At 33.5% G+C, this 26,481-nt stretch overlaps 1 protein-coding gene across 1 annotated transcript; it reads left to right on the top strand.

Annotated features, from left to right (window-relative positions):
- The first annotated feature begins 4,214 nt into the window (after window positions 1-4,214).
- LOC140990889 (calcium-transporting ATPase 10, plasma membrane-type-like) lies at window positions 4,215-26,320 on the top strand. The gene is made up of 35 exons (XM_073460728.1): window positions 4,215-4,342; window positions 4,526-4,748; window positions 9,663-9,779; window positions 9,860-9,899; window positions 10,304-10,422; window positions 10,508-10,639; window positions 10,738-10,827; window positions 11,355-11,424; window positions 14,581-14,651; window positions 14,729-14,812; window positions 14,970-15,047; window positions 15,132-15,206; window positions 15,590-15,673; window positions 15,759-15,841; window positions 15,936-16,044; window positions 16,123-16,178; window positions 16,482-16,524; window positions 16,629-16,712; window positions 16,865-17,002; window positions 17,402-17,467; window positions 17,549-17,647; window positions 17,799-17,909; window positions 18,149-18,319; window positions 19,705-19,764; window positions 21,409-21,573; window positions 21,672-21,788; window positions 22,239-22,337; window positions 22,859-22,996; window positions 23,137-23,237; window positions 24,073-24,118; window positions 24,537-24,671; window positions 25,377-25,484; window positions 25,602-25,693; window positions 25,857-25,940; window positions 26,032-26,320. The coding sequence occupies exons 2-34, from the start codon at window positions 4,587-4,589 to the stop codon at window positions 25,936-25,938; spliced, it is 3,225 nt and encodes a 1,074-aa protein (XP_073316829.1). The 5' UTR covers window positions 4,215-4,342; window positions 4,526-4,586; the 3' UTR covers window positions 25,939-25,940; window positions 26,032-26,320.
- The last annotated feature ends 161 nt before the right edge of the window (window positions 26,321-26,481 follow it).

A 26,481-nucleotide genomic window follows, 5' to 3' on the forward strand; every position in this document is an offset into this window, starting at 1 on the left:
GTTCAACTCCCCGGCCAATTTTTCATTCTAGGTATGTATNCGTTTCTTAAAATTAAAGGACAAACTTAAAACATCATTAACAAACAATAATAAAATTCTTTAAATTTTTTTGAGTCTTAGATCTTATAATTATGCATTAATTCATATATATAATTGTTAAAATAATTAGATAAAATTATTCACTGTTAGATGTCTATATCTCGCACCGAAGAATTAAGTTCTTCTGAGTTGTATATATGAACATGGACAATCTTCCCCCTAGTTAGATCTAAATCCATGATCTTAACATGATATCAGAGTTCAAACCCACCGTTATATGTTTGATTGTCCTTGTAGATACCCGCTAGAATATCTTATAAATTCATAATCCAGATGTTAATTATTGGACATGAGAGATATATGTTAGATGTCCTACGTTGTCCGAATTAAGTTATTGAGAATCATATATATTAACTTAAACAGTCCTCCCCATCAAAATAGTTTTCAAGACGAAGTTATGCTGAAATCCATGATCTTTGATAACCACCACAAAAAGTAAGAAAAGAATATCCTTTCCTATTGTTTTCCCCCTACGTCCCCACTTGGAACGATGTTCACATCTTAAAATATTCTATGTATGTAAGGGGAAATAGGAGAAAGATGTCATATTTATCCCGATGGAAGCAAAGTAGCAACACAGTTTATAATATTACTTGATTGGTCAACTAAATAGATTTAAAAATAATGAAGGATACAAGGGTTGTTTGGAATAAATCTATAAAATTTATATAAACTTGAATAATATGTATAAATTTAGCCAAACATTTCAAAATTGTTGCATCCAATCTTGTATATGAATATGGATGGGAATTTGGATACTAATTTTGCATAAAAATATAATAAAAATTTCATTATTTATTGAAAAAAATTTGTTGCATCCAATCTTGTTTATGTGTTTAAGCATATATACGTGTTTAATAATGTTTCAAAATTGTTGCGTCCAATCAATACAAGAAATCCATGTTTAATTAATTTATGTGATAAATTCGATAAATAAATAAATAATTAAAACAACTAATATAATTTACTTAAATAATTATTTGAATTAATTTACTGATCATTTTAGTTAAAAATATAATTATTTCTTAATTTAATAATTACATACTATATATCTTTGTATATAAAAAAATAACTGAAGAATTATTGTGGAAAATGGTGATATATATTTTGGTAAAATATGAAAAATTAAGAAGTTATTTTTAACAAATAGAAACAGCCAATGGCCAAAGTTTGTTTATATTTATCATTTATGTAAAAACAGATTTTTCATTTAATAATTGCTATTTTTGAATATAAATATATGCATGTATAGCAGGTTAACGTTAGTGAAGAAACATAATTATGATGAATACGAATATCCCAATTAGAGCTCTAATCGAATCGAGTTGATTCAAGAATTTTTCGAGCCGACTCGATAAATATTTGATTCGTAATCAAATTTATCGAAATCAAGCCAAACCCGAACATGTTCAAATTTTATTCAAGCCGAACCAAGCCAAAATTATTTTGTTCGATATTTTATTAAAATAATATAATTATATATTAAATATATATACATTTCGAGTCTTTAGGATGTTTTGAGCTTTCATACCTTCATTCTCGATATTTATTATCCGAACAATAATTTGAATAGCTCACGAGTAGGTTCGAAGATTTTCAGCTGAGCTCGAACTCCAACTTCTTTTCAAGCCAAACACGAGCCAAAATAAAAATAAAAATCGAGCTCGAACTCAAAAATATTTAATTTGAATGGAATTTTAACCTTAAATTTTTACTAATATTCAGTTTTATTTACACCTATAATTCTCAATAATTGTAAATAAGTTTGATAAATAATAATGAAACGGTGAATTCAAACGAAAAATAAATCATACATCCACTCCATTATTGTTCGTCTATTCTCCATAGAATTATTTAAAATTATAAGCATTTCAAATTCGAATTTCAACCCAAACAATCCAAATTCAAAATATCTTAAATAAGTATGGAGCCAAACACGATGCGATGCGATGCGATGCGATGCGATGAATTTATATTTTTAATCATTCATTATTACCTTAGAATAACGAAATACATTAAAAATGTATTCTTTACAAATTATAATTAGAGAAATTTTTATTCATCAAATTTTATAAAAATCTTGTCCAAAAGCATACTTTGAGTTTTTTTTTTTTTTTTTTTTTTTTTTTTTTTTAACTTAACAAACACTAAAAACGTTTTTAAAATACTTGTTCGAACAAAACTTAGTTTTTAAATAAAATTGGAGGAGATATTTCAAACCTGACACATAGTCCCAAATGCCGAATTAGCTATAAATCACGGATTCGACGTTTATATATTTTTTAAGGATAGTTCGATGATAACCCCAAAAATACATCCAATACGAAATATTTATCTTTTATATTATTCACGAACATCACTTTCCCCCGCCATGTGATCCACCTGTCCCAAGATAGAAAGATTCGTGTGTGTGTGCAAAGTATATGTTTAATTTGCCTAATTGTGTTTGTTTTAATTTGGTTTGCCGTACGTGGAATTTTCCACACGGTGTGACACCTAAGAAGATTCAAAAAAATACATGTTTTATTCCATATTCTTTTTCCGAGAGTTATTCTATGATATATCGAGATTATTTTTTTTACTTATTTTAATACTATTAGATCATGTCGATTTTTCATATTTTTAAGTAAGTTGACATATTCGTTCGTACTCCATATGTACGCAGAATAATTTCTTTTCCAGTACAATTTTCTTTTTATTTTTTTTTATTTTAAATATTTGATTGATGTACGAGATTATTTTACTTCATTATTACACATCGTGTCATGCGAATACTTTTGAGTTGTCGAGGTCGAAGAAAACATATTAGCTATTGATTTTCCATTGGTTGCGATCTGGAAAACATTTGCCGATTTAAATAAATAAAATATAAGAATTATATATTACATTTTTTTTACAATAAAAAATAGAAAGAATATTTTAAACTTTTATAAAGAGAAATATTTCACTTGACTGCCCAAAAAAGTAGATACCAAAATTCTTATTCATCACGCAATATCTCTTCTTTAATTATCATAAGTGAAAGGAAAATAAATTTCACGTATCCACACGCTTTTGGCACCTTTCTTTAAATATCAAATTTTAATTTCTATTTTTATATTTTACCTATTTATATTAATGTAAACATGATTTTAGCTTTCTAAGATATTCACAATTTTCAAATTTTAATTTAGTCTAACGTATTAAATATCCTTTTGAAACTATGCCAATCACGTTCATATTAAATTCAAATAAATTATTTCGTTATAATAAGCTGTCAAATATTAATTTTAATTTCCAGTCGACACGTATGTTTAATTTGAGACCAAAGGTTGCCCCGTGTAATTGGAAGAAGTATATATATATATATATATATGATATTTTATTTTTTAAGATAATTTATTTATCTCGATCTTTTTGCCATGTATCCCTAGATATTCCCATTAATATCTCTTTGCAAACTTTGTTTGGTAAATTTTTTTTATTCAATGAGAATTTTATTTTATTAAATATTTTTAGTGTTTAATATAAAAATAAGATGTGTCTTGAAGAGGGTGTAAAATATTTAAGATAAGCCTAGTCGAACAAACTTTATGATTGTTGTCATAAATATTTTATAAATTATAAAACTTAGAAAAAATTCCAGTGGTGTATATTATTTTACATATTTTATTAATAATAATAATCCATATAAATAACATTGGAATATTTGGAACTTAGATTTTAGGAATGATAAAAATTTTACTCAGTCCAAATTCATTAGAAAAATAAATTAATGCAATCTCATTTTATGAAAAATATTTTATCAGATCCTCAATATCTCTTAAAAAAATTTTGTAACCCAATTTTTAAAACACAAAAAATAATATAAGACGATATCATTAGTCAATTTTGTGAAATGAATTTCAAGTCCGACTCAATTCATGAAAAATATTATTTTTAAGTTAAAAATATTTTTTTTATAGAATCAGAAAGACTCATTATTTAAAAATAAATCCGTGCAATTGTTTGACAATTGAGATGGTCTTTCAAAATTAATCAGGTTAAAATCATTCCACGTATACAATATTGCGGGACCCACGGTGCAATCTGGAAAATTAGTTAAATACTAAATAAAATCCGTTTTAAAAAGAAATAAAAAAAAAATAACACAGAACACGCTCCGCAGCGGTTAAAGGAAGCTTCATTGAAATTTCTCCTTTCACCCACTGTCTTGGTTCAATAATCGGCAGGCGCCACTGTGTTGATTTTATCGATTCCACAGGTTTGAATCTCTTTAATTTCCAGTATTTTTGCTTCTTTCGATCTAAAGCGCTATGTTTTTGGTTGCTCGAAGCGAATGAAGTTGAGACAAAATGATAAAAAAGACGAAGTAAGTCCATTTTGGATGACATGATTGTAGCTGCATTTGTCGGAATTTTGAATATGCGGCTTCTCGTTTTTGCAGTTTATTTGGTTTGACAGTGACCAGCAGCGTCATCTCTCCTGCGACTTAATATAAATCGAGAATGAGCGATGAGCACAAAACGTCGCCGTACAGGCGACACCAGAACGACCTGGAATCCGGTGGAAGTCGCCGAGAGTATGCTGAGGATAATGAAGAAGGCTTGGGGCCCTTCGATATTTTCCGGACGAAAAGTGCTCCGGCTGATCGGTTACGTAGGTGGAGGGTAAGTTTATCACATTATTTCATCCTTTTTTTTTTAAATTATTTGGTAAATTTTTTTATGTTACATGTATGTGTGTGCGCGTTTACGGGTACTGCCGTAATAAGAAAATGAAACAAATTCAAAAAAATAAAATGTGCAATGATTGAGCTCGCCTGGACTAGTCTTGGAAGTTCGTGCGCCTGAGTATTTTTTTAATTACTTGTTTAAAACAAAAAATCCAAACCCTGCAACCCAACGGCCCAATGCGGGAATCAGAAGAAGATAGCTCTGAACAGAAGAACGAGGTGCATCTACATCCAAAACAACCAGAAAAAGACCGTTTTCACATCATTAGGATGAAGATGATGAAGAGATTGATGTTATCAAGAAAATGAGGAAGACCAAGAAGAATACAAGTCTGAAAGTTCTGAGGATATGATTCGATGGAAGAAGATGAACTTCATGTTACTAATTACTATGAACTTATTAATTATTTTTTTGTTTTGTGTGACATTGTTACTTAAGTATTTCATATTTCAATATATTTATTATAGGATAAATATATTTTTAAAAATATATTTATTGCCCCTTGCTTCGGTAAGGCTTGCGCGTCAGGCTTCATGGTCCTTGACTCCTTGTGTGCCTCACGCCCTTGACAACTATGTGTACATATTACAACTGTAGTATGGGTCACAGTCTACGATAAATCGTTATCACGTCTACGCTTAATCGGAATTGAGAATAAGATGTGTCTGAGAATGGAACATGGCTTGAACTGGGACAAATGCAAATTGAGAACTCTCATATCTGAAAGGGCACCTGACACCGAAAATGGCACGGAGCTTAGGCTAATTCAAGTGTAAATATATCCTTCTTTTCGTGGGGGAAAAACAATTGAGTCAAAAGTGCATTGATGCACGTGGAACAGAACTTACATTTTTGTATAGACAGAAGTAGAAATCCTCTTAGCCGGATGAGTGGTTGAGGTGTGAGAATGATCTCAGTTCTTTCTTTGGTAACCTGGGTTATCTCAGCTTTGCTGATTAATTCAAGTGGTGGGCGACATTCCTCCCCTGATTCACTCCCTCGTAAATCCGAACGTGGTCATATCTTATATACTTTTAGAACTGACCCGGGTTTTTCCCTTCCCAAGCAGGATCTACCTTCTAGGAATAAGTCTCTGTCATAAGATGCCATTGGAATTCGAACTCCTGTCTTCTCATTAATCTCCTTATGTTTTACCATTGTACCAACTACCATACCCGTGGGGCTCGAGAAGGAGCTCTTTTTACCTGGATGGATGGCGAGGTGAATACTTTACACGCAAATGGAATTGAAATATCTCTTCCCAGTGCATAATCAAAATGCTCCTTCTATCGAAAGAGTAGCCGAGATAGAATGAAATGTATGGAAATGGAACTAAGCTTGTCAAGTGGAAAATAGAGCTTTCACCGTGCTGGATCAAAATACCATAAAGTGAGCTGAACAAAATCAACATCTTTGAAACAAGCACAACAAGTACACCATAATTAAGAATCAAAATATCAGTACAGGCACTAGGGAAAGAACTTTTTGGCGTGTCGTGGTTCAGTGCATATGCTGGAGAGTATGGTTGGAAAGAAATAGAAGAATTTTTGATGACAAGGAAGAAACAGGAGAACAATGTTGGGAAAAAATTAAGATATCAGTTGCCGTGTGGATGGGCTCTCATGAAGAATTCAAGAATGTCTCCATAGTTGACTTATTGAGAGATTGGTCTTATGTTTACCATTAAAAATTAACGTCTCATGTACCTCATGATATAGTGGATCACTTGTCCACTGATGTAATTTGCTACAATAATTTTAATAAAAATATCGTTTCTTATAAAAAAAAAAAAAGAATCAAAATATCAGTACAGAGGTACTCGCTTAGTTCCATCAAATGCCAAATTACAAAACAAAAACTCAATGAAAATGATTCTATTGCCAGGAATCCTCAGCTTGCTTCTTGATCAAAACTTAATCCGATTACTATCATCAACTGATTCGAAATACAGTCATACATCAGGGAAAAGAACGGGTTTCCAACTCAGCCAGCACAAAGTTGACTCAAAGCATTTGTGATTGAAAAAAACCTAAAAGTACATAATGTAATGGTTTTAATAAATTGGAAGATAAACTGGATTGTGCTAAAATAAAGTACAAAATATTAAAGTTTGTTGGCTTCATATGATTTTACTTAATATGCACATGATCATATCATGAATATCTGTCTCATACTATACACATAGAGGATCTATAGCAAACGCTCACTTGTACTATAGATCGCATATACATTTATGTTACCTCGATACAAATTAGACACGAAGACTGAATTAATCTCTTCATCATGGATCCAGAACAAACATTAACTTGTCAAGAAGGTTCAAAACATCTTCAATAATTGTAGAACTCAAAACAATTATCGGAATATCCATGATGCCTTCTTATTACATAGAAATATGGTTAGGAGACGGCTTGATACTTATAATAATATGGCTTAAAAATACTTTACTTGTCAAGACCCATATCATGGTTGTTATCATGAAAGAACACAATTTCCCAAGATTTTATAGCATAGTCTTATAAAACAATTAATTGAAAGCTTTTAAAACAAATCCTGAATAATTGTGATGCTCAAATACTTCATACTATTGTTCAACGCTTATACGAGTTCACACCTGAAATAGTCTTGGTTTAAGTTATGTGTAAGAACTTTAGCGAGATAGTCTAAGTTACGGTGTTATGAACTAATAATTTGTATTTATCTCAATATTCATTAAAATAGATTATACTTTTAGATGATTATCTCATAATTTCGTGCCTGCAAATTAAGTAAAATCTCAACACAATTACTTTTTATTTATTACTACTATTAATTTATTATTTAGTAAAGCAAGATGGTTGTATGGTAATCATATTTGGTATATTTAGGTAAACTTACAAAATTAACCCTAACTCAATGAAGAAAAAACTAGATGCAATGTGCAACCATGTTGGGGATGATTGATTACTTTGCTTCGCTTGCACTGTCGGCAAAATACACATTTCACCAATTGATCTTGTATGTGTTTTCGTATTTCTCTCGCCATGTTGGTCCGCTTTGGCTATGCTACCTCTATCGTTTCACTTGATGTTTCTGGTTAACTTTGCTTTTTATAGTGGATTTTCTTTGAACAAAATTGCAACATAGTTATTTGCTTAGACAATTATAGGTTGTCATCTAATCACAAAAACAAACTAAATGTAGTCTATGAGGTTTTCATCCAAATGTGCCTAAATGACGAACCGATATTGAGAATTTTTCTCAGTTTAGATATATATCTTTCTGCTATTTTGAATGTCCGCAGACCTTTTTTTCATGTCTCCCAACTAGGGGTGTGAACAAAATGAATCGAATCGAATCGAATATTAGTAAAAATTTAAGACTCGAATTTGGCTCAAACTAAGTATATTAAAGTTCGAGTTTGATTCGAAGCTCGAAATTTTAAATATTTTGGCTCGAGTTCGGTTCATTAGGAAGTTCAAGTTCGATTCGAAATATTCGAACATGTTTGTGGGCTATTCGAACTATTGCCTAGATATTTTGGTTCCAGAATGATGGTTGCAAAGCTCGAATGGTCCAAAAAGATCGAAATGTATATATATGTTTAATATATAATGATATTATAGTAATAAAATATTAAGACTCGCGAGTGACTCGTTAACAAAATAATTTTGGCTCGAGTTCGACTCGAAAAAATTCGAACATATTTGAGCTCGATAAATTCAAATATAAATCAAATATTTATCGAGTCATCTCGAACATCCTACTCCCAACTCCCTGTAGTTGCTGGGTTAACTAGCATGTATAATTTTTTACCCGATAAAATACAATTTCTTTTATGACGGCATACCTTGTAGATGTTGTGAATATGCCAGATAGAAAAACATGACATAAAGGTAAAGCTCTGATTTAATAAACGCATACTAAGTGATTTTTTTTGACGATGTAGGTGATTTATTTATTTATTTTTGACGATATACTAAGTGATTATTTGGTGGTTAAGTTTGTGGAGTTTGTCAACATGGATCACTATTTATGTTTTCCGGAAGCTGATATTTCCTCCATTTATTCAACCTCATGCCGTTAATCTTATTGATAAAACTTTGGTACACTGTTATACTAGTCAATACTCAATAGAAAACCAGCCATAGTACTTCCTTTTCTTAGTATCACTCGTTGATATATTAGTGGAAGATCAACTGTCTTAGCCAATGTTTCTAGGAATCTTTGGCTTTGTTTGGTTTGCTTTCCAGAAAAAATATTTCATCTTTGGAAAGAAAATCTAGCATGTCATCCTATTTTCATATTCATCCAAATAATATGCTTCCAACCATTGCACATATCCAATATAATCATTATTTTTAATTTTATTTTTCATCATTCCTCGTAAATATTTGTACTTTTTATATCATATTCTACTTCTTATATTATTTTAGAATTTTAAAATATCATGCATTAATAATTCAAGACATTTTTCAAATTCTGCAATCTTCAAAAAACACATTTCCAGGAAACACAATCCAAATGTATCTGAGTTAAAATCAAGCACTACCTATGTTTTTATAATTAATACTCCCTCAAACAAGAATGAAAACGGGCCATGAAGGACAATAATATATGCTCAAACAAAGAGGCATTAGTGATTGTCTAATTTTCGCATGCTTGTAGCATTTATACATCTTTTGCAATTTTTTATGACCTTCATTTGGTTCTTATCTGTGGTTTACTTCTTTTGCCAGTATGGATTTTCAACCAGGCTGTTACATTTTATCTTGTTTAATTGTGCTTTAGTTTGACTTTTTTTGTGGGGACAACAGATGTTTTGGGGGGTAATTTTATTTTTGTTTTAATCCTATTGTTTCCTTCCAGCAAGCTGCACTTGTACTGAATGCTTCTAGGAGATTTCGCTATACTCTAGATTTGAAGAAAGAAGAGGAGAGAAAGCAATTGATTGCTAAAATCAGAATGCATGCCCAAGTCCTTCGAGTAATCATATTTCAATTTTAATTGGTTCATTAATGATCATTTGTTGATTATTAAACATGTCTATATATAAATGTTACCAGGCAGCAGTTCTGTTCCAATCGGGCGGGCAAGGACCCAATGGTAATTATTTTTTGCATTCCATCATTCTAAGTTCTTTATTCAGTAAGCAGCAGTGGCTGTATTATACTATGCGCCGTGCCACCTTTGTCATGATTAATACATAATCCTAACCTTGTCTATATGAAAATGGCTTTGGTTATTGTTGGCATGATTCAGCATGTGGTTTTTTATAATCATTATATTGGTGAAGTTCGACAAGTAGGCTGAGCCATAATATTACATTTTTTGTTGCATTTTCCTGTGGATTTGTACACGTTGAATGCTTCATGTGCAATTGTTTTGGATATTTTTTGTTTCTGGATGTGATCTCGACTTATGATGGCCCACTTGTGGAGGATCAATTTGTAGTATCACTGTTCTATCACGAATGAAAATTCAATCATTTTTCTTCAACTTTGTTCCAGGAACTCCAAAGGAGGTACCTTCAAGCCCAACTAGATTTGGGGATTTCGGTACTAGTGCTGAGGAACTAGTTGCATTGTCCAGAGAGCATGATCTTTCTCTTCTGCAGAATATTGGAGGGGCAAGTTCAAAACAGTTGCATCTTAAATTTCTTGTTCAATATTATTCTATGTATCTTGATTTCTTTTTTCTTTTCTTGTCATCAGGTTAATGGAGTGGCTGAGAAATTGAAATCTGATCCGGACAAAGGTATACCTGAAGATGAGACTGACCTGGCAAATCGAAAGAAAGCTTTTGGATCGAACACGTATCCTCGGAAAAAGGGGCGTAGTTTTTGGGTGAGACTTGGATGTTAAAGCAATACTTTGCATGGTTAGTACATCAAAATGGTTCAATGATTACTAAAACTTATATTTTGGTCTGCCTGACCCTACAGAGGTTTGTTTGGGATGCATGTCGGGACACGACTCTAATCATCTTGATGGTTGCAGCAGCAGCTTCTTTAGCTCTAGGTATAAAGACTGAGGTAAGGTTAAGAAGATATCTGTTTGTTATTTTATAAAGTAGGATTGCTGTTTGATGTGTACATGTCTATTATTTCTGCTTGCATTACAATCATTTTTTTATTATTTGGTAACTGCAGCATTGCTTGCGACCTTTATCTCTTCTTGTGCTTTTTCGTGGTCATTTCGTTATAAACCACAGTGATGTGTATGAAAACATTATGTTAATACTGTATTAGATATTTTATTGGCGAACTTGATTATTTTTTAAATGATGCCATAATTTTAACTGCATACCGAAGTAATAAAAATCAAACTGAAACTTACTTGCCTTTTATTTTGTTGCAAGAAATATATTAGTGACTTTCTGCTGGTTGATCCAACTGAGGTTATTTTATTACAGTAGTTTTGATCTTGAAAATATGTTTCTAATATCATGAATCATCACGCTCACGTATTCAATCATGTAGGGGACATTCTGTGGATGTGTGCTGGGTGCATGCTTGTCGTTTAATTTTTAGGTATAGTAAGAGTTTATTCTTATTTTTAGGGCATAAAAGAGGGTTGGTATGATGGAGGAAGTATTGCGATTGCAGTTCTTATAGTCATTATATTCACAGGTATGCCGGTTGTGTATTGTTTTTAAAATATGAACTGTGTCCAATTGTGGCTGTTTTACTTCACTCTTCTTTCTGTTTGCTTGATTTATACTGATGATAAATATTATTCCTAAAAAATGTATGCTTTACAGCATAATGTTATGCGGCAGGAAATATTATGTAGGTTGGATGCTGTATTAAGCCAGTATTTTTACTGCTTCCAGTTCCTGCTCTAGCGTATTGTTTCTACTTTACTAGTAGACCAAATGGTAAATTTAAGGGTGAGAAAGGTCTAAGGCAAGGTGATCCACTTTCCTCTTTCCTGTTTAATCTGGTTGTAGATGTGTTTGGTAGATTGATTGATAAGGCCAAGGCAATGAACTTTATCCAGGGACTGCAAGTAGGTAAATGATCGCCATCTGCATTCTTTGGTGGAGATACTGAAATCATTATGCCGAATGTCAGGATTAAAGAACAAACTGGAAAAACACGTCTTGTTGGGCCTTAATTGTGTAGAAGTAGAAGTGGAATTGTTAGCTAGAGAGATTGGATATGTAAGGGAGATTTGGGCTATAAGATATTTGGGGGTTCCACTGGGTGGAAATCTGATGAAAATTTGATTTTGGGAACCTGTCTTGTTTAATATGTAAGAAGTTAGCTAGTTGGAAGAAAGCGTTTTGTCTAGGGGTAGATCAACTCTGATTTCAGCAGTGCTGAATGCTTTGCCAATGTATTTCATGTCTCTTTTTAGGGTACCAAGAGTCGTACCGGTGGTTATGGAGAGGACTATGAAGGATTTTTTATGGGATCGAGCCGATGGAGATTTGCATTGTCATCTGGTTGCGTAGGAGCATGTCCGTAAACCGAACATAAGAAGGCGTTTGGGTATTGAGAACATTTGTTTGAAGAATAAGGCTTTTTGGGGAAATGGTGATGGAGGTGTTTCTGTCGAGGATGAGTCGTTATGGAAGAAGGTTATAGTGAACAAATACGGGCTACAAGATAATGGTTGGGACGCGGGCTTAACAAGGAATGTTACACATAGAATCTCATGAAAGTTTATTTCTTGAACTTATCCGGCATTTCATCAGTTAGTAAGGGCAGTGGTTAACAAGATAAGATTTTGGGAGGAAGGTGGTGGGGGTATTCGGTCTTTTAAGGGTCTCTATCTTTCTTTATTTTGGATTTTATCGATTCATAACAAGCATATTTCTCATTTTCTTCCATTGGAAGAATTATCTTTCTTCTTTTATATCTTGGGATTTGCATTTTCGGAGGGACTTGAGAGATGAGGAAGTTAATGAGTTGAGTTCTTTGCTAAGGTCTTTAGAGAGGGTCAGGTTGATTGAAGAAAGTGTAGATATAAGGGTTTTGGACAAGGATCCTTCAGGGTTTTTCTAGTTAAATCTTTCTATAAGTCATTCTTTCTGATATGAGATTTTCTTTTCTTTCCTCTTTCTCATGTTATTTGGAAAACACTGATCCCACCAAATGTTCAAGTATTCTCGTGGAATGCGGTTCTGGGTAAATTGCCAACTTGTGATATTATGCCAAATAGGTGGCCTACTTGTGCTCTTTGTCCAAATTGATATGTGCTTTGTGGGTAAGAGGTGGAGACTCAAGATTAAATACTTATTCATTGTCCTTTCTCTAGCTATCTTTGGCTCAGAGCTTTGGAGGAGCTGAGTTTGGTTTGGGTGGTTCCGAGATCTTTGCGCGAACCTTTTGATGCAGATCTTGGATGTGATCTTGATAGGAGGCGTATAATTTTTTGGATTGTGGTAGTTCATTCTATTTGTTGTGGCTGGAGCGGAATATAAGGATTTTTGACAATCTAGAAGAGTCAGTTGAAGAGTGTTGAGAGAAGATTAAGATTCGGACATATGGCTGGATTGGAAACATTTAGAGTTTAAAAATTTCTCGATCTCATATTTAGTGAGAGATTGCAGTCATATTTGTTTTGATATGATTAGTGCTTTTGTGTTTCTTTTTTTACCTTGCGGATTTGTTGTCCACTTTTTGTAACTACTATATTTAATTATTAATATTAATATAATATCATTTCCTATGTAAAAAAATGTCTTTATATGCATGTAATATTGTCCACTTGTTTATGTCGAATGATATAGATTTGGAATGGTGAATAGATTCTTGACCTCTGTCCACACGTTTCTATACTATCTACCATCATATAATTCCATTTAATGAATGTTGTAAAGATGTAGGTGTTTTTAGATAAACCGTTCATCTTGGTTGGGAAAGTATGTTTACCAGATAGTAGCAATAATATTCGAGAAAGTGGTGGAAGTCTTTAATCGTTGCCACAAATGAACGTATTTTGCATCCTTCAATAGTTTATTACTTTTCTGGCTGTTGCTATGTCGTACTTCATGTTTCTATCTGCTAATTTTATTGATCTCAACAATTCTGAATTTTAAACTTTTAAATTGTATCATTTGTCGCATTTTTCATTTTTTACCAAATGCATGATCACAAGGGGCACTTAATTGCTTTTATGAACGATAGAAATATCTCTAACTTTGTTGTGTCAACAACACAAAGGGGAGCATTCCTGGATGGACAAAATAAAAAAAAATTGTAGTAGGTATCGAAAACTATTTTTGATTACAGGCCAAAATTTTAAAAAGTAGTTGTCAACATTTAAAATATATTATTACAGCTGAGTATGATTCTTTATTGTGATAAAGCAATTCAAAGGATCATGAGAAGTTTTTAACGATAATATTACACTAAATATTTAAATATTCTGAGGTTATATTTGAAGAATTGCCCGAGGAGGTTAATGAGCTTTTAAATAGAAAGTTGGCACAAATTCGTGAAATTAAAAATTCCTGAGAAATTTGGAAGAGAGGAGGATACAGGCTTGTAAAAGATTTGGAGTATTTCTGGAACAATCAGTTAGTGACTGAGAACATTGTTTATATGACATGTAACCTGTTTTATAGTTCGGTGGAACTTCAGAATAATGTAATTTTGCATACACTCGATTTGCTACCAAATAAATTATTAGGAACAAATTTTGCAAATGAGAGAGGCGTGACTTTAAGAGAGGGAAACATTCCTTTTCCAATAATAATGCATGTCAAGTATATTTCATTCTTCAATATCGTCAACTTTAAGCAGTTAGAAAACTTGCTACATTTAATTCTTTTGCAGCTGTCAGTGATTACAGACAATCACTTCAATTTCAAAATTTGAACGAGGAGAAACAAAACATACAGATGGAGGTTGGTATTATACAGATAGTGCCTCATGCTTGTAACTTTTCCTTCTATTTTTCTTACGTTTAGTGGTTTCCTCATAGGTCGTTAGGAATGGGCGGAGAATTAAAGTTTCAATATTTGAAATAGTTGTTGGTGATGTAGTTCCCCTCAAAATTGGAGATCAGGTAAATAAGACGATATGTTTCTCTGCTCATCCACTTCATATTCCCTGAAATATAACAGTGAAAATGTTTCTACATGAGTATTTTGTGGAAGAATGTGACCCTGGAGGGTGGTTTATTCAAATTTTAATTTATTTTGACATCACTTTCATATATACAGATTCCTGCAGATGGACTTGTAATCGCTGGGCATTCCCTTGCAATTGATGAATCAAGTATGACAGGGGAGAGTAAAATTGTAAGCTTCATAAGATCATATACTCTATTTTGTGGTTGTCCTAGCCTCTATGATCTTATCACTCGTCAATTGTGTTCATGTTAGGTTCACAAGGATTCAACTAGAGAACCCTTTCTTATGTCTGGATGTAAGGTGGCTGATGGATATGGCACCATGCTGGTAATATTCTTGTTTTTTGACATCTCTTACCTACTATTTTAATCTGAGAATTTTCATATATATAATGGAAAAACTCAATTTAAGCATAACAGTGTTTCTCTGAGAGTTGCTAAACATGGGGAGTCTTTTGTCTTTCCTATTCGCAAGGACATATTCTCCTGGAGCACATGAGATCTAAGATGCATTATTATATGCTAGAATCTTATCGTCACTTCCTTGTGTGTTACTTATTTTCTTGGCTTTAAAACGGGAAATTTCTTGATGGTCTTTGTAAATTATTACAGATTGCATGTGATTTTCCTGAAGTAAATATTCTATTACAATCTTCGATGGAATTCTACGTGGCAATCTTATAGTGTGTTGAAATGCTGCTCTTTTTTTAGGTAACAAGTGTGGGTATTAATACAGAATGGGGATTACTCATGGCAAGCATATCAGAGGACAATGGTGAAGAAACTCCCTTACAGGTAAATTTTTCGAAATTCTTGAAAGTTTGTTTTGTCACTGTAGTTGGTTTCTGAATCACACTAAATTACTTGTTACTGAGTTTAGGTACGGTTGAACGGGGTTGCTACATTCATTGGCTTCGTTGGCCTTACCGTAGCTGTACTAGTTCTGGGTGTTCTTGTGGCCCGGTAACTTAATTGTGAATTTAGTATGCACAATCTATATTTCCATCATTTTCCTAGTGGAAGTTGATATGTCAATTTTAATTTTTTGTTTGCGCAGATTTTTTTTGGGGAAAACCACAAATCCAGATGGCAGCAAGCAATTCATACGTGGAAAGACTAAAGTTGGTGAGGCGATCGATGGATTTGTAAAAATATTTACTGTTGCGGTATGTATTCATCCTACTGGTATTTGGTTTAATGTACGTCATCTTTGTATTGTCTAACATATGAAGACAAATTTCTAGGTTACCATAGTAGTTGTAGCTGTGCCAGAAGGCCTTCCATTGGCTGTAACTCTGACGTAAGTCTGAGAATTTCTGTTCTGTATTCCCTTGTATCATGAATGATGGCCACGGGGTGAAAACAAGAATGATCATGGTAACACCCATACGTTGCTTACCTGTTATAGCTCCAATTGTTGTGGAACAACTTAATACAAATCATAAGTTGGCCTATTATTTTTCATGTTTCCATGATACATTATTGCGATCCACATCATTTTATATGTGATATATCGCTGTTTTTAGTTTTGCATTTCAATGGAAGGCGTTGAGGGCTATTTCTCTTTATAATCATATTTAATTTATATATATTTGCGTTGTAGGCTTGCCTATTCAATGAGAAAAATGATGGCTGATAAGGCACTGGTTAGTATGTGTACTATCGATTAATGTGATGCTAACCATGTTTCTATTTTCTTATCCATTATCCAATTATTGTCCCTGGATTATATTAAACATCTGAACTGCAGGTTAGAAGGCTGTCAGCCTGTGAAACAATGGGTTCTGCAACTACTATTTGCAGTGATAAAACTGGTACCCTAACTCTGAATCAGGTGAGTTATCATCTTGCCTTTTGTTTCCACTTCTATTTTGGAGGGCGAACCTGGGATGTGGGTGGGTAAGGTTCCTCTGGTTTGTGGGATGATTGGAAATATTTTGGTCATTTTCTTTGTTTATGAAAATCAATTTTTTGGGTTCTGTACAGATGACTGTGGTCGAGGTGTGTGCTTGTGAAAAGAAAATTGATCCTCCTGACAATAAGTCACTGCTTCCTCCTGCTGTCGTTTCATATCTTATTGAAGGCATTGCACAGAACACAACGGGAAGTGTATTCGTGCCTGAGGTATGTTGCAGGATGATGAAATTTGTAAATGATTGCATGCTTGTTTTGTACTTATGTTTTAATTGAGAGCTTAACAAAGAATCTTGTAACACATCACACGAGTTTCATCGCTGTTTCGTATTGTTGTCAAAGATGTGCTCTATTTTGTGCCAGCAGCTTTAAACACATGAATTTGGCGATGATACAATGGTTTTGGGGTGAATAACAAAACATGAACCTGTAGTCCTTTTAAGGAGTATATTATAACACTTGAGCTGTACAGGGAAGCTTCTAACGTATAAAATTGTGATTATCATCTGTTCAGAGGACTGTAATGACTGTACTAGCTGTGACATTAATTTTGTTTGACTCACTTTTATGTATTAAGCTTGCACACTTACTGTTGCTGGTTTTCGACAGAGTGGTGGAGCTTTTGAAGTTTCTGGATCACCGACAGAAAAGGCCATTCTACAATGGGCAGTGAATGTAATAATCATTCCTCTTCACCGGTGAATAGAGTGTTACTCGTTTGGTCATTTGATTCCCGTTTATTTTGTTATCGTGTAGCTTGGAATGGACTTTAGTGCTGTACGATCAGATTCGGTGATAATTCATGCTTTTCCGTTCAACTCAGAGAAAAAGCGTGGTGGTGTTGCACTAAAAGTGGTAAGTGTAGAATCTTTTTCAGATGGTGCATTTTTACCGTATATCTATCCTCTTTAACTTGAAGAGCATTAATACATTTTCTGTGTTATGAGTTATACTTGTTATTTTTTGTTATTTATTTATGTAGTAGTAATTGTGGCTGTTTTGGCAGTCGGACTCTGAAGTTCGTGTGCATTGGAAAGGGGCCGCAGAAATAGTGCTGGATTCTTGTAAAAGTTACATTGATGCAAATGACCGGGTGACAAAGATGGACGAAGATAAGGTTTACCAGTTTGCTAATTTTCTTGGTTTCAGCTTGTTCTAAACCAGTTCCTTTTCTTCAAAATTGTGTTTACAAGAATTTGGTTGCTCGAGCTGAGCATGAAGAATATTACCTAATAATGAACACCAATCTTTAATATTACCTAATAATGAACACCAATCTTATCTTCAAGCAAAGGCCTGCGTTTGTACCAGCTAATTTAGTACCAGCTATTAAAGGACAGTGTTTGTTTTCTCTAGTTGTCACTTTTCAAGAAAGCAATTGAAGATATGGCCGCGGGAAGTTTGCGTTGTGTTGCTATAGCCTATCGTCCATATCCACTGGAGAATGTCCCGGCTAGTGATGAGGAACTGGATAATTGGCAGCTACCTGAAGAAGACCTAATTTTACTTGCCATTGTTGGTATTAAGGTGCGTGTCGTATTTTTTTGTATGGATATCAAATGAATGGTTCATCACATGAAATCCTCCACATGTATAAGCATGTTTGTGCTATCAAGAAAATTAAGATATACTGTTTTAATAACCTCTAATGTGTGTAATCCTTTGTTGTGTAAGTTGGCATGTGTGGTTATTGGAACTTCTGTAATGAATCTTAATTAATCATCAAATATTTGTTAAAATCCTGAAAAAACACCGTTAGCTTGAAACGTGAATGGAAGTAATAGCAACCATTTTTGGGCCTAGATATTTTGGTCCTAGCCATTAACATCATTTGGCATCTGGGATAATATAATTAAAAATATTTAATAGCTAAATAATATTAAATTATATCGAAGATGAATCATAAATTTAACAATATTTATTCTGATTCTAGAATGTATTTTTTGATTTCTAATACATCCGGTCAAATTAAAGATGAAAACCTGAATAGTTTTTTCACTTGAAGCAAAAAATATATTTTGAAGAAAATCTTGCACCAATAGTATTCAAAATCAAAGAGATGGAGAACAATTTGCTTTAGATGTTTCGTCTTCCATCAAGCAGCAACAGTGATTCAAACTGCAGCCGGATAGTCGAACAGTCGTAGTAGTTTTTTGAGAACTTAGAAGCATGGTTTTGCTCACCATATGGTTTCTGTTTATGTGAACGCAAACCAGGAGCCTATTTTGTGGTTTTCACACGAAAGCTTTCTTTTTCCAAGAATAGCAGAACAAGGCTTGCAGTGCACACCCACGATACCTCTTGAAGTCTTGGGCCATTTTTTGCACTCGTAGATTTTTAGTCAACGCGCGAGGCGTGAAAGTATATAGTCCTGCTCTGACATCATGTTGAATTTTAATAACAGAAATATAATGAATAGATAATGAACACAACACATGATCTAGTTTTGCATGAAGACTGACAAATACAAAGCAACACTAGTTGGCAAAAACTCTTATCAATATTTCTTAATGTTGAATATGATATTATCTCTTTATATAGGTGAAAGGTTTTGATCAATATGGTAGAAATCTTTCATGATTGAATCACAAACAAAACTATACTAAAATATATAATGCTTTTATTGCATCAATCTTAATATTAGTTATAAAATGTATTATTTGGTTTGTTTCTAGTTTATTTTTTAAAGTGTGGTTTTGATCTTTTCTTCGGGCATGCTAATTTTCAATTTTTTGCGGCTTTCTTTTGTCATTTCCTTTTTGTCCGTATCATCGATAATTTCAACATCTAATGCACACATAATGCTTTTCATCCTGAAATTTCCCATTTTTCTCCCTGTTTACATAAATCGATTTGTTTTATGCATATATTTTAAATGTGTATTTGTTTATGGTAACACATGTTGGATGCAGGATCCTTGTCGTCCAGGTGTAAAAGATTCAGTTCTGTTATGCACTAATGCTGGTGTTAAGGTATGCATAAATGTCAATACACATGCCCACAAAAGACATTACCTTTTTCTTGTTTTGTGTTTTTCTTAGTTGTGGATCAGTACATGTATCACCATTCATTTGTTATTTAATTTATATGTGATTCTGTAATATCTCATCTGTGACATTAATGCCTGCCTAGTAGCCTGCTGCAATTTCCATCAACAGTGAGCCACAGAACCTATGATAGTTTCTGCTCAACATGCTGCTGCCTACAATCTTCGTTGAGATAGTCTAAATATGCTCATCTAAACTTCAGATCATTATGCTAATGTGCCCTGAGCCCATGATGGTTTCCATTCAACGCACAACCGCTTCAGATCCTCCTTGAGTTATGCTAAATAAGCTGATCTTTACTTCAAAATTTTTAGACAATTGTGCCGTGAATTAAATGTCATGAAAACATGAAAGAAAGAATTCTTAAAGTAACTTGTAGTGCTCCCATTCAATGCTTTATTCCTCTATCCAAGGGCACAATGGAGGAGGGAGGTTGAGCTCACTGGAATGCTGTCCCCCTTAATTCACCATAGCTCCATCAAAAACAAATGGTTCCTTTGCCTGCGACTCCTCCCCTTTTTCCTGTGCTAAAATATGAAAATATTAAAGTTTTACAGTTCATGTTAAACAAGCACAATCTTCGTTATTCATCCTCCAATATATGAGAGAAACACTGTGTTACGTGGCACAATCCAAAGTCACTACTCTTGTATTACCACAAAGTTCTTGTTCTTAATTGATGTCTATGGTTGTCTATATTTTTTTAATGTTATTCTAATTTTTTGTTGTATTTTTTTCATTCAAACTGAATCATAGGAATGCACCCTTGAATATGGTTCTTGAGATTCCCACAAATATATTTAAGTACTCACAGTCTAATATCAAAATCACGAAACTGCTTACTTTAGCTGAAGATTTTGCTAGAAATATTTTAGACTTTCTTTAACATCTAAACTTCATCAGCTCCTCATATTGTGATTTCAAATGACGAACAATTCCATAATTTTTATTTATGAGTTCAATGGCATAATGCTAAATGATAATAGTTCCTAAACATCCTGTGGGCTGTGATAGCCGCCTGAGTTTTGATGCATGACTGTTTTCACCCTGCTAACTCGTTGGTATTTAATTTGAATTGTTGGTTTCCCTTTCCAATAGTAATGCTTATATCATTTTATTTGCCTTTTCACTCTTGATTGCTCAACTTATTAAAATTGTGTGTTTGGAGATACTTTTGAGATTGACTAATCGCCCGGTTAATGTGGTGTTGAATTTAACATAGCATCTTTTCTGGTGTATTATAATTAGTCTGTTAGCATATACTAATAATCTGTATTGTTAATTATTGCCTTCGTTTTATTTTTCCTTTTTTCATCGACATTTCTGTATTCAGTACATAAATGCCTTTTCTGTTATTGCTCAAGCATGCATGATTACAGTTTGATGAGCTTGTGCAACACTTGAGTCACATCATCACTTATGTATTAGTTCGTTCTCTGCTCCTGTAGTTCTTGTTATGTAACTCATTCATATCTTAAGAATGGTTGGCCTATATATTTTCTTTCTTGCTTCTACCTGGAGCTTGATACCTGACACAATGCTGTGATTATTGTTTTAACCATTGTATAGGTGCGCATGGTCACTGGAGACAATCTTCAAACAGCAAGAGCTATAGCTTTGGAGTGTGGGATCTTGGGGTCAAAGGCAGATGTTGTTGAACCTAATATTATCGAAGGAAAGGTATTCCGTAACATGACTGAGACACAAAGAGTAGAAGTGGCCGACAGGATTTCGGTATGAGCTGAATTTTCTTTGTGCTTAACATGATGGTTCTATTACCTCTGATTGTTGAGGAGGTGGTGCTGATAACTTCTTGTTTTGACCTTGTAAAGGTGATGGGAAGGTCATCACCAAATGACAAACTACTGCTTGTGCAAGCATTGAGAAAAAAGGGACATGTTGTTGCTGTCACAGGAGATGGCACTAATGATGCTCCTGCACTGCACGAGGTCTGGTTTTCACTTCCCAGTTTTATCTGCACGTCTTATGTTTTAGACAAAGGAAATCTTAGCTTGTGAAAGGCACCCTTTAATGGGTATGTGCTGAACTGTGTTAGTTCCAGTAAAGCTCGCTGTAACTTTATTAATTTTTTTTTTTGCTGATTTGTCGAAATCAACATGACAGATAGGTGATAGCATTTTCTTTTGCTAACCAGACTTGTTACTAAAATTATAAAAAATCAATACATATTATTTGGCTCGCCAATGATAAAAGTTTTGCTAGACACCTTTTGGATAAACATCGAAATGTACTATGCTCATAAATTTTACCGTGTTACCAGTAGACGGTATTTTATTTAGACGCAAGGTTGCTATGCTGAAAATAATTCTATTTGTTTTTGGGTTTTGTTTTTCTTATTCAGTTTACTTGACCTGGTTTATACTTGTATGATGATGCAGGCTGATATTGGCCTTGCTATGGGTATCCAAGGCACAGAAGTTGCTAAAGAAAGTTCTGATATCATTATATTGGACGATAATTTTGCTTCTGTTGTAAAGGTTAGCCTGTCTCTCTCTTATGTTGATGCTGCCAGTTGTGCAAGTACTGAGTTTGGTTCTTACAGAATGCTCCTCTCACTTTTAGCAATCTTGTAGTAATGCTGTCGTATGTTTTTGAATCTGAAATAACTGCGGTTAACCTTTGCGCAGTTTCTATGTACTATTCATTAATTGCTGCCTGGATGATGTGTGCATTTATGATGGTGCAATTGTCTCCGTCCTTATCACTGGTAGTTGTATCCACTCCTGGCACTGGTTTGCACGTTCATATAATTTTAGGGATGCGATGAAAAGCTGTATGTTCTGCAGTAGTTGAGATAAAATTTGGGAAATCATGAATCCATTAAATTTTTTCAGTATTTAAGCAAATTATTCATTGATTTCGGAAGTACTAAGAGTTTGCATAACCAACTTTCTTGGGTGACAACTTTTGCTATTATAGCTTGTTTGGCCTTAAAACATTAGAATTGAAAGTCATGTCAATAATGCAAAATTAGATCTAATTTTTATATCAATTGCAGGTTGTACGATGGGGTAGATCTGTTTACGCCAATATTCAGAAATTCATACAATTTCAGCTGACAGTTAATGTTGCAGCTCTGATTATCAATGTTGTCGCAGCAGTTTCTTCTGGTAATGTCCCTCTCAATGCAGTGCAGGTTTGAAATCTCTCTCCTTCCCTCTCCATTTATTTGTTTGCATCGGTGTCCTCTGTCTAGCTTTTGCTTTCATTAATGTACAAAATTCGTAACAGTTTTCAGGTAAACATTAATTATGCTTTCTGATCTTTTTTCTCCAGCTTCTTTGGGTAAATCTTATTATGGACACTCTAGGAGCTCTTGCACTAGCTACAGAGGCTCCTACAGATCATTTGATGCATAGAGCTCCAGTTGGTAGAAGGTTAGAAATGTGTATTAGCCAGAGTTCTGATGCTCATGTTTGTGTTATTGAAAAGTGGGTTTCATTTTTTGAATGATGACAGGACTTGTCATCCCTGTCCACCAACCATTATGCATCTTACAAATGCGGGAATTGAGATTGTATAAATGGGATCTTAATGTTAATATAAAGAATTATGATGTTTATATTTTTACTACTTAAGCGATTGACATAGTATAGGATCCCATGATCTACACATAGTGGCCTTTCTCAATAGTCCATTTATTTTAGACAAGTAATGGTTTCTCCCTCACTTCCAAACCTATCAATTACCTTAAGAAATAGTTCACTGTATCTGGAAGTTGAAGTATTCTGTCTATCCTTTATAAATAATCTGTTAAAAGCTTTCCGTGGAAAGGTCTCATGCCAGTTGATAAAGTGAATTGCGTTCTTTTGTCATCCTGCAGTTGGGAATTTGGATATATGGAATATCAATTCTGTCTTAATAAATGTGTTTTGGCCACATATTTCTAACGCTTTCATACTATTTAATTGTTAATGTGGCAATTTGATCTTCCTGAATTATATTTTCTATGCATGCATTAAATTTATTATTTAAGAAGTCATGATGTTATTAATTGTTTTTTTTGGAAAAAAAGAGCATCTGCTTGCTAAAATTGGTTAATCCAAAATCTTTGATAACTATTTTTTATTTTGTTTTATAAAGGTTGCATAGTGAGATTTCCATGTTCTTTTTATCTCAATCCATTGCCAAATTTTATAATTTCTGGATGCATTCAGTAATTTGATTTTTTTTTTTTGAATACCTACTAATCAAGAAATACTCTTGTTTTAGGGAACCTTTGATAACCAATATCATGTGGAGGAATTTGTTAATTCAGGTATCATTTCCTTTTGTCATGACCATGCTAATTGGATGGTGGTGAGATGAATAGCTTTTGGTATTTTTGAACCGCGAGATGGTACAATAAATAGATTTATTTTTTCACCCTTCCTCTCACGTTAAGCTAGAGACCGGTAAATATGTGCCTGGAATGTAATAACCTAGGTGTACACGTACAAGTTGATTGGTATCAAGCAACAAAGGACATATAATAGCAACTTAATGAAATTTAAGGGGTCATGAATTTCCGATCTCTTGACTTTGATACAATTTTGAAATCATCGAACAAAAACTAAAGCCATGGGAGGCGGTATATTCGATAGTTAAATCCATTCACATGTATATTTATTTTTTGTTGTAATTTAATCCACATGTGTTTATTTTTTGTCGTAATTTTTCTCATCGGATTATTTTAGGCTTTTTATCAAGTCACTGTCCTCTTAGTTCTCAATTTCCGAGGAAATAAGATACTGAATCTGGAACATGAGACCAAAGATCGTGCTTTCAAAGTAAAGAATACACTAATATTCAATGCATTCGTCCTCTGTCAGGTATGTTGATAAGGCTAGTGAAAAGATTTCTTGCAGCTTATGCTATTTGAGTGTTGGGAATGTATGGACATGTGGAATATGGCTATCTACCAAGACAGGACATTGAACATACCCCAAAATATACCGTTTGTTTTGGAAATCTGTTGCTCTTTATTTTAATGATGTCTGATATTTATGTGAAATTGGCTAGGAAAACCTATTTGATTGTGATTGTGGGAAATATGCTCGTTAGATAAAACTATCAGTTTTTTATATCTCCTTATTCCTATTTCATAAGGGTGAAAGGGTATTGATTAGACGGTAACATTGTTGCACAAGCACAGCGAGCAGGTTGCAAATTGTTCAGCCATAGACATCTTGTCACATATCATCTTGCGCCAGATCTAGTAACTTGAGTATCTGAAATTAGGAAGGATGAAAAAAAATTGTGAAATTGTGTAGAAAATTCAATAGAACATGGAAGTTATCAATGAATTCAGCATTCAAATCTTACTGAACCTAGGTCAGACAAGAATTATGTTTATTTAGGTAAAATCATTTAATAACCAATCAAATCAACAACCAAACCCAAACTATAAGCATCTCAATGCACGATGAAGATTTTTAACGACCAGTATTTCTGGTGACTTGTAATGACAATTTATATTATCCTCAAAAAATTGTGATGTTTCGAACTGAAATTCTCTCAATCTCTTATAATTGTAGATATTCAATGAAGTTAATGCTCGAAAGCCCGATCAGATCAATGTTTGGAAAGGAGTCACTAAGAACCATCTCTTCATGGGAATAATTGGTCTCGAAGTGGTGCTTCAGGTATTCTTTTTCTTCACAAATGTAATAGATAACTGCCTTATTTCCTTGGTGAACTATCATCTTCACTCTTGTTTTATATTTAACATCTCTGTATATATACACTTTCTTGCTATCCAGGTCATCATAATCTTTTTCCTGGGGAAATTTGCTTCAACTATACGTCTAAGTTGGAAACTGTGGCTTGTTTCTATTGTCATAGGTTTGGTCAGGTCTGTATATCATTGCCCTCACTTTCGAGTTTCATGCTTCTTCATTCGCGACATATCTAAAATGCTAGGATCAATATCTTTAGTTGCAACACAGATAAGATCCCATTATCAACTTTACAATATTCATGGGAGCTTATGTTGAATGTTACTTATTGATTACCAGCTGGCCTCTTGCTATTGTTGGAAAACTGATTCCTGTTCCTGAAAGACCTTTTGGTGAATACTTCAAGAAGAAATCCCGGTGATGGTAAATCTGAGATATCTTTGGTCTTAAGAATCGCCTTAAAAAAACTGTTTCAATTCATTAATATATGTATTATATCTCTATGGTTTTACAGGTTAATGACGAGGGATCCTTTTAGAAATTGCTGTGGTATATGCTAACTCAAGTGTTCATAAAGATAGTACAGACTTTACTAACTTTACGACGACAAGTTTCTGGTCTCTGGGTAGCGGAGTGGCCTAATGTTTATGTTTTTCGTGTGAATAAGTACTACTATTTTCTAAGTTAATTCGACAATTTTTTCTTGGTAGTATGTGAAACGAGCCACTGCTGGATTTTTAGTTTTGGAAATCGACTGTTTCATTCATTGGTGTGAAAAATGTATGATATTTGTTACTTTTGGTTGAACATTTGTTGGCGTTTAATGTTTAGTTGACGCTAACAAAGTCGATAGGACTCGAATACAAACTTAAAACCGACCATTATATATTTGGTGACCTGACATGAGTCTCATCCATACTCATGCATCACTAATGTCATGTCATGAGTCGTAGGTTGGTTAAAC

The sequence above is a fragment of the Primulina huaijiensis genome, chromosome 13 (genome assembly GCF_012295235.1).
Source record: "Primulina huaijiensis isolate GDHJ02 chromosome 13, ASM1229523v2, whole genome shotgun sequence".
Classification (NCBI taxonomy): Eukaryota; Viridiplantae; Streptophyta; class Magnoliopsida; order Lamiales; family Gesneriaceae; genus Primulina; species Primulina huaijiensis.

Coding starts and splice junctions, on each gene's coding strand:
- LOC140990889 (XM_073460728.1), top strand. CDS start 4,587: ATGAGCGATGAGCACAAAACGTCGCCGTACAGGCGACACCAGAACGAC. Junction 16,525..16,628: donor TGATGGCTGATAAGGCACTG/GTTAGTATGTGT, acceptor TCTGAACTGCAG/GTTAGAAGGCTGTCAGCCTG. Junction 22,338..22,858: donor ATTTTGCTTCTGTTGTAAAG/GTTAGCCTGTCT, acceptor TATCAATTGCAG/GTTGTACGATGGGGTAGATC.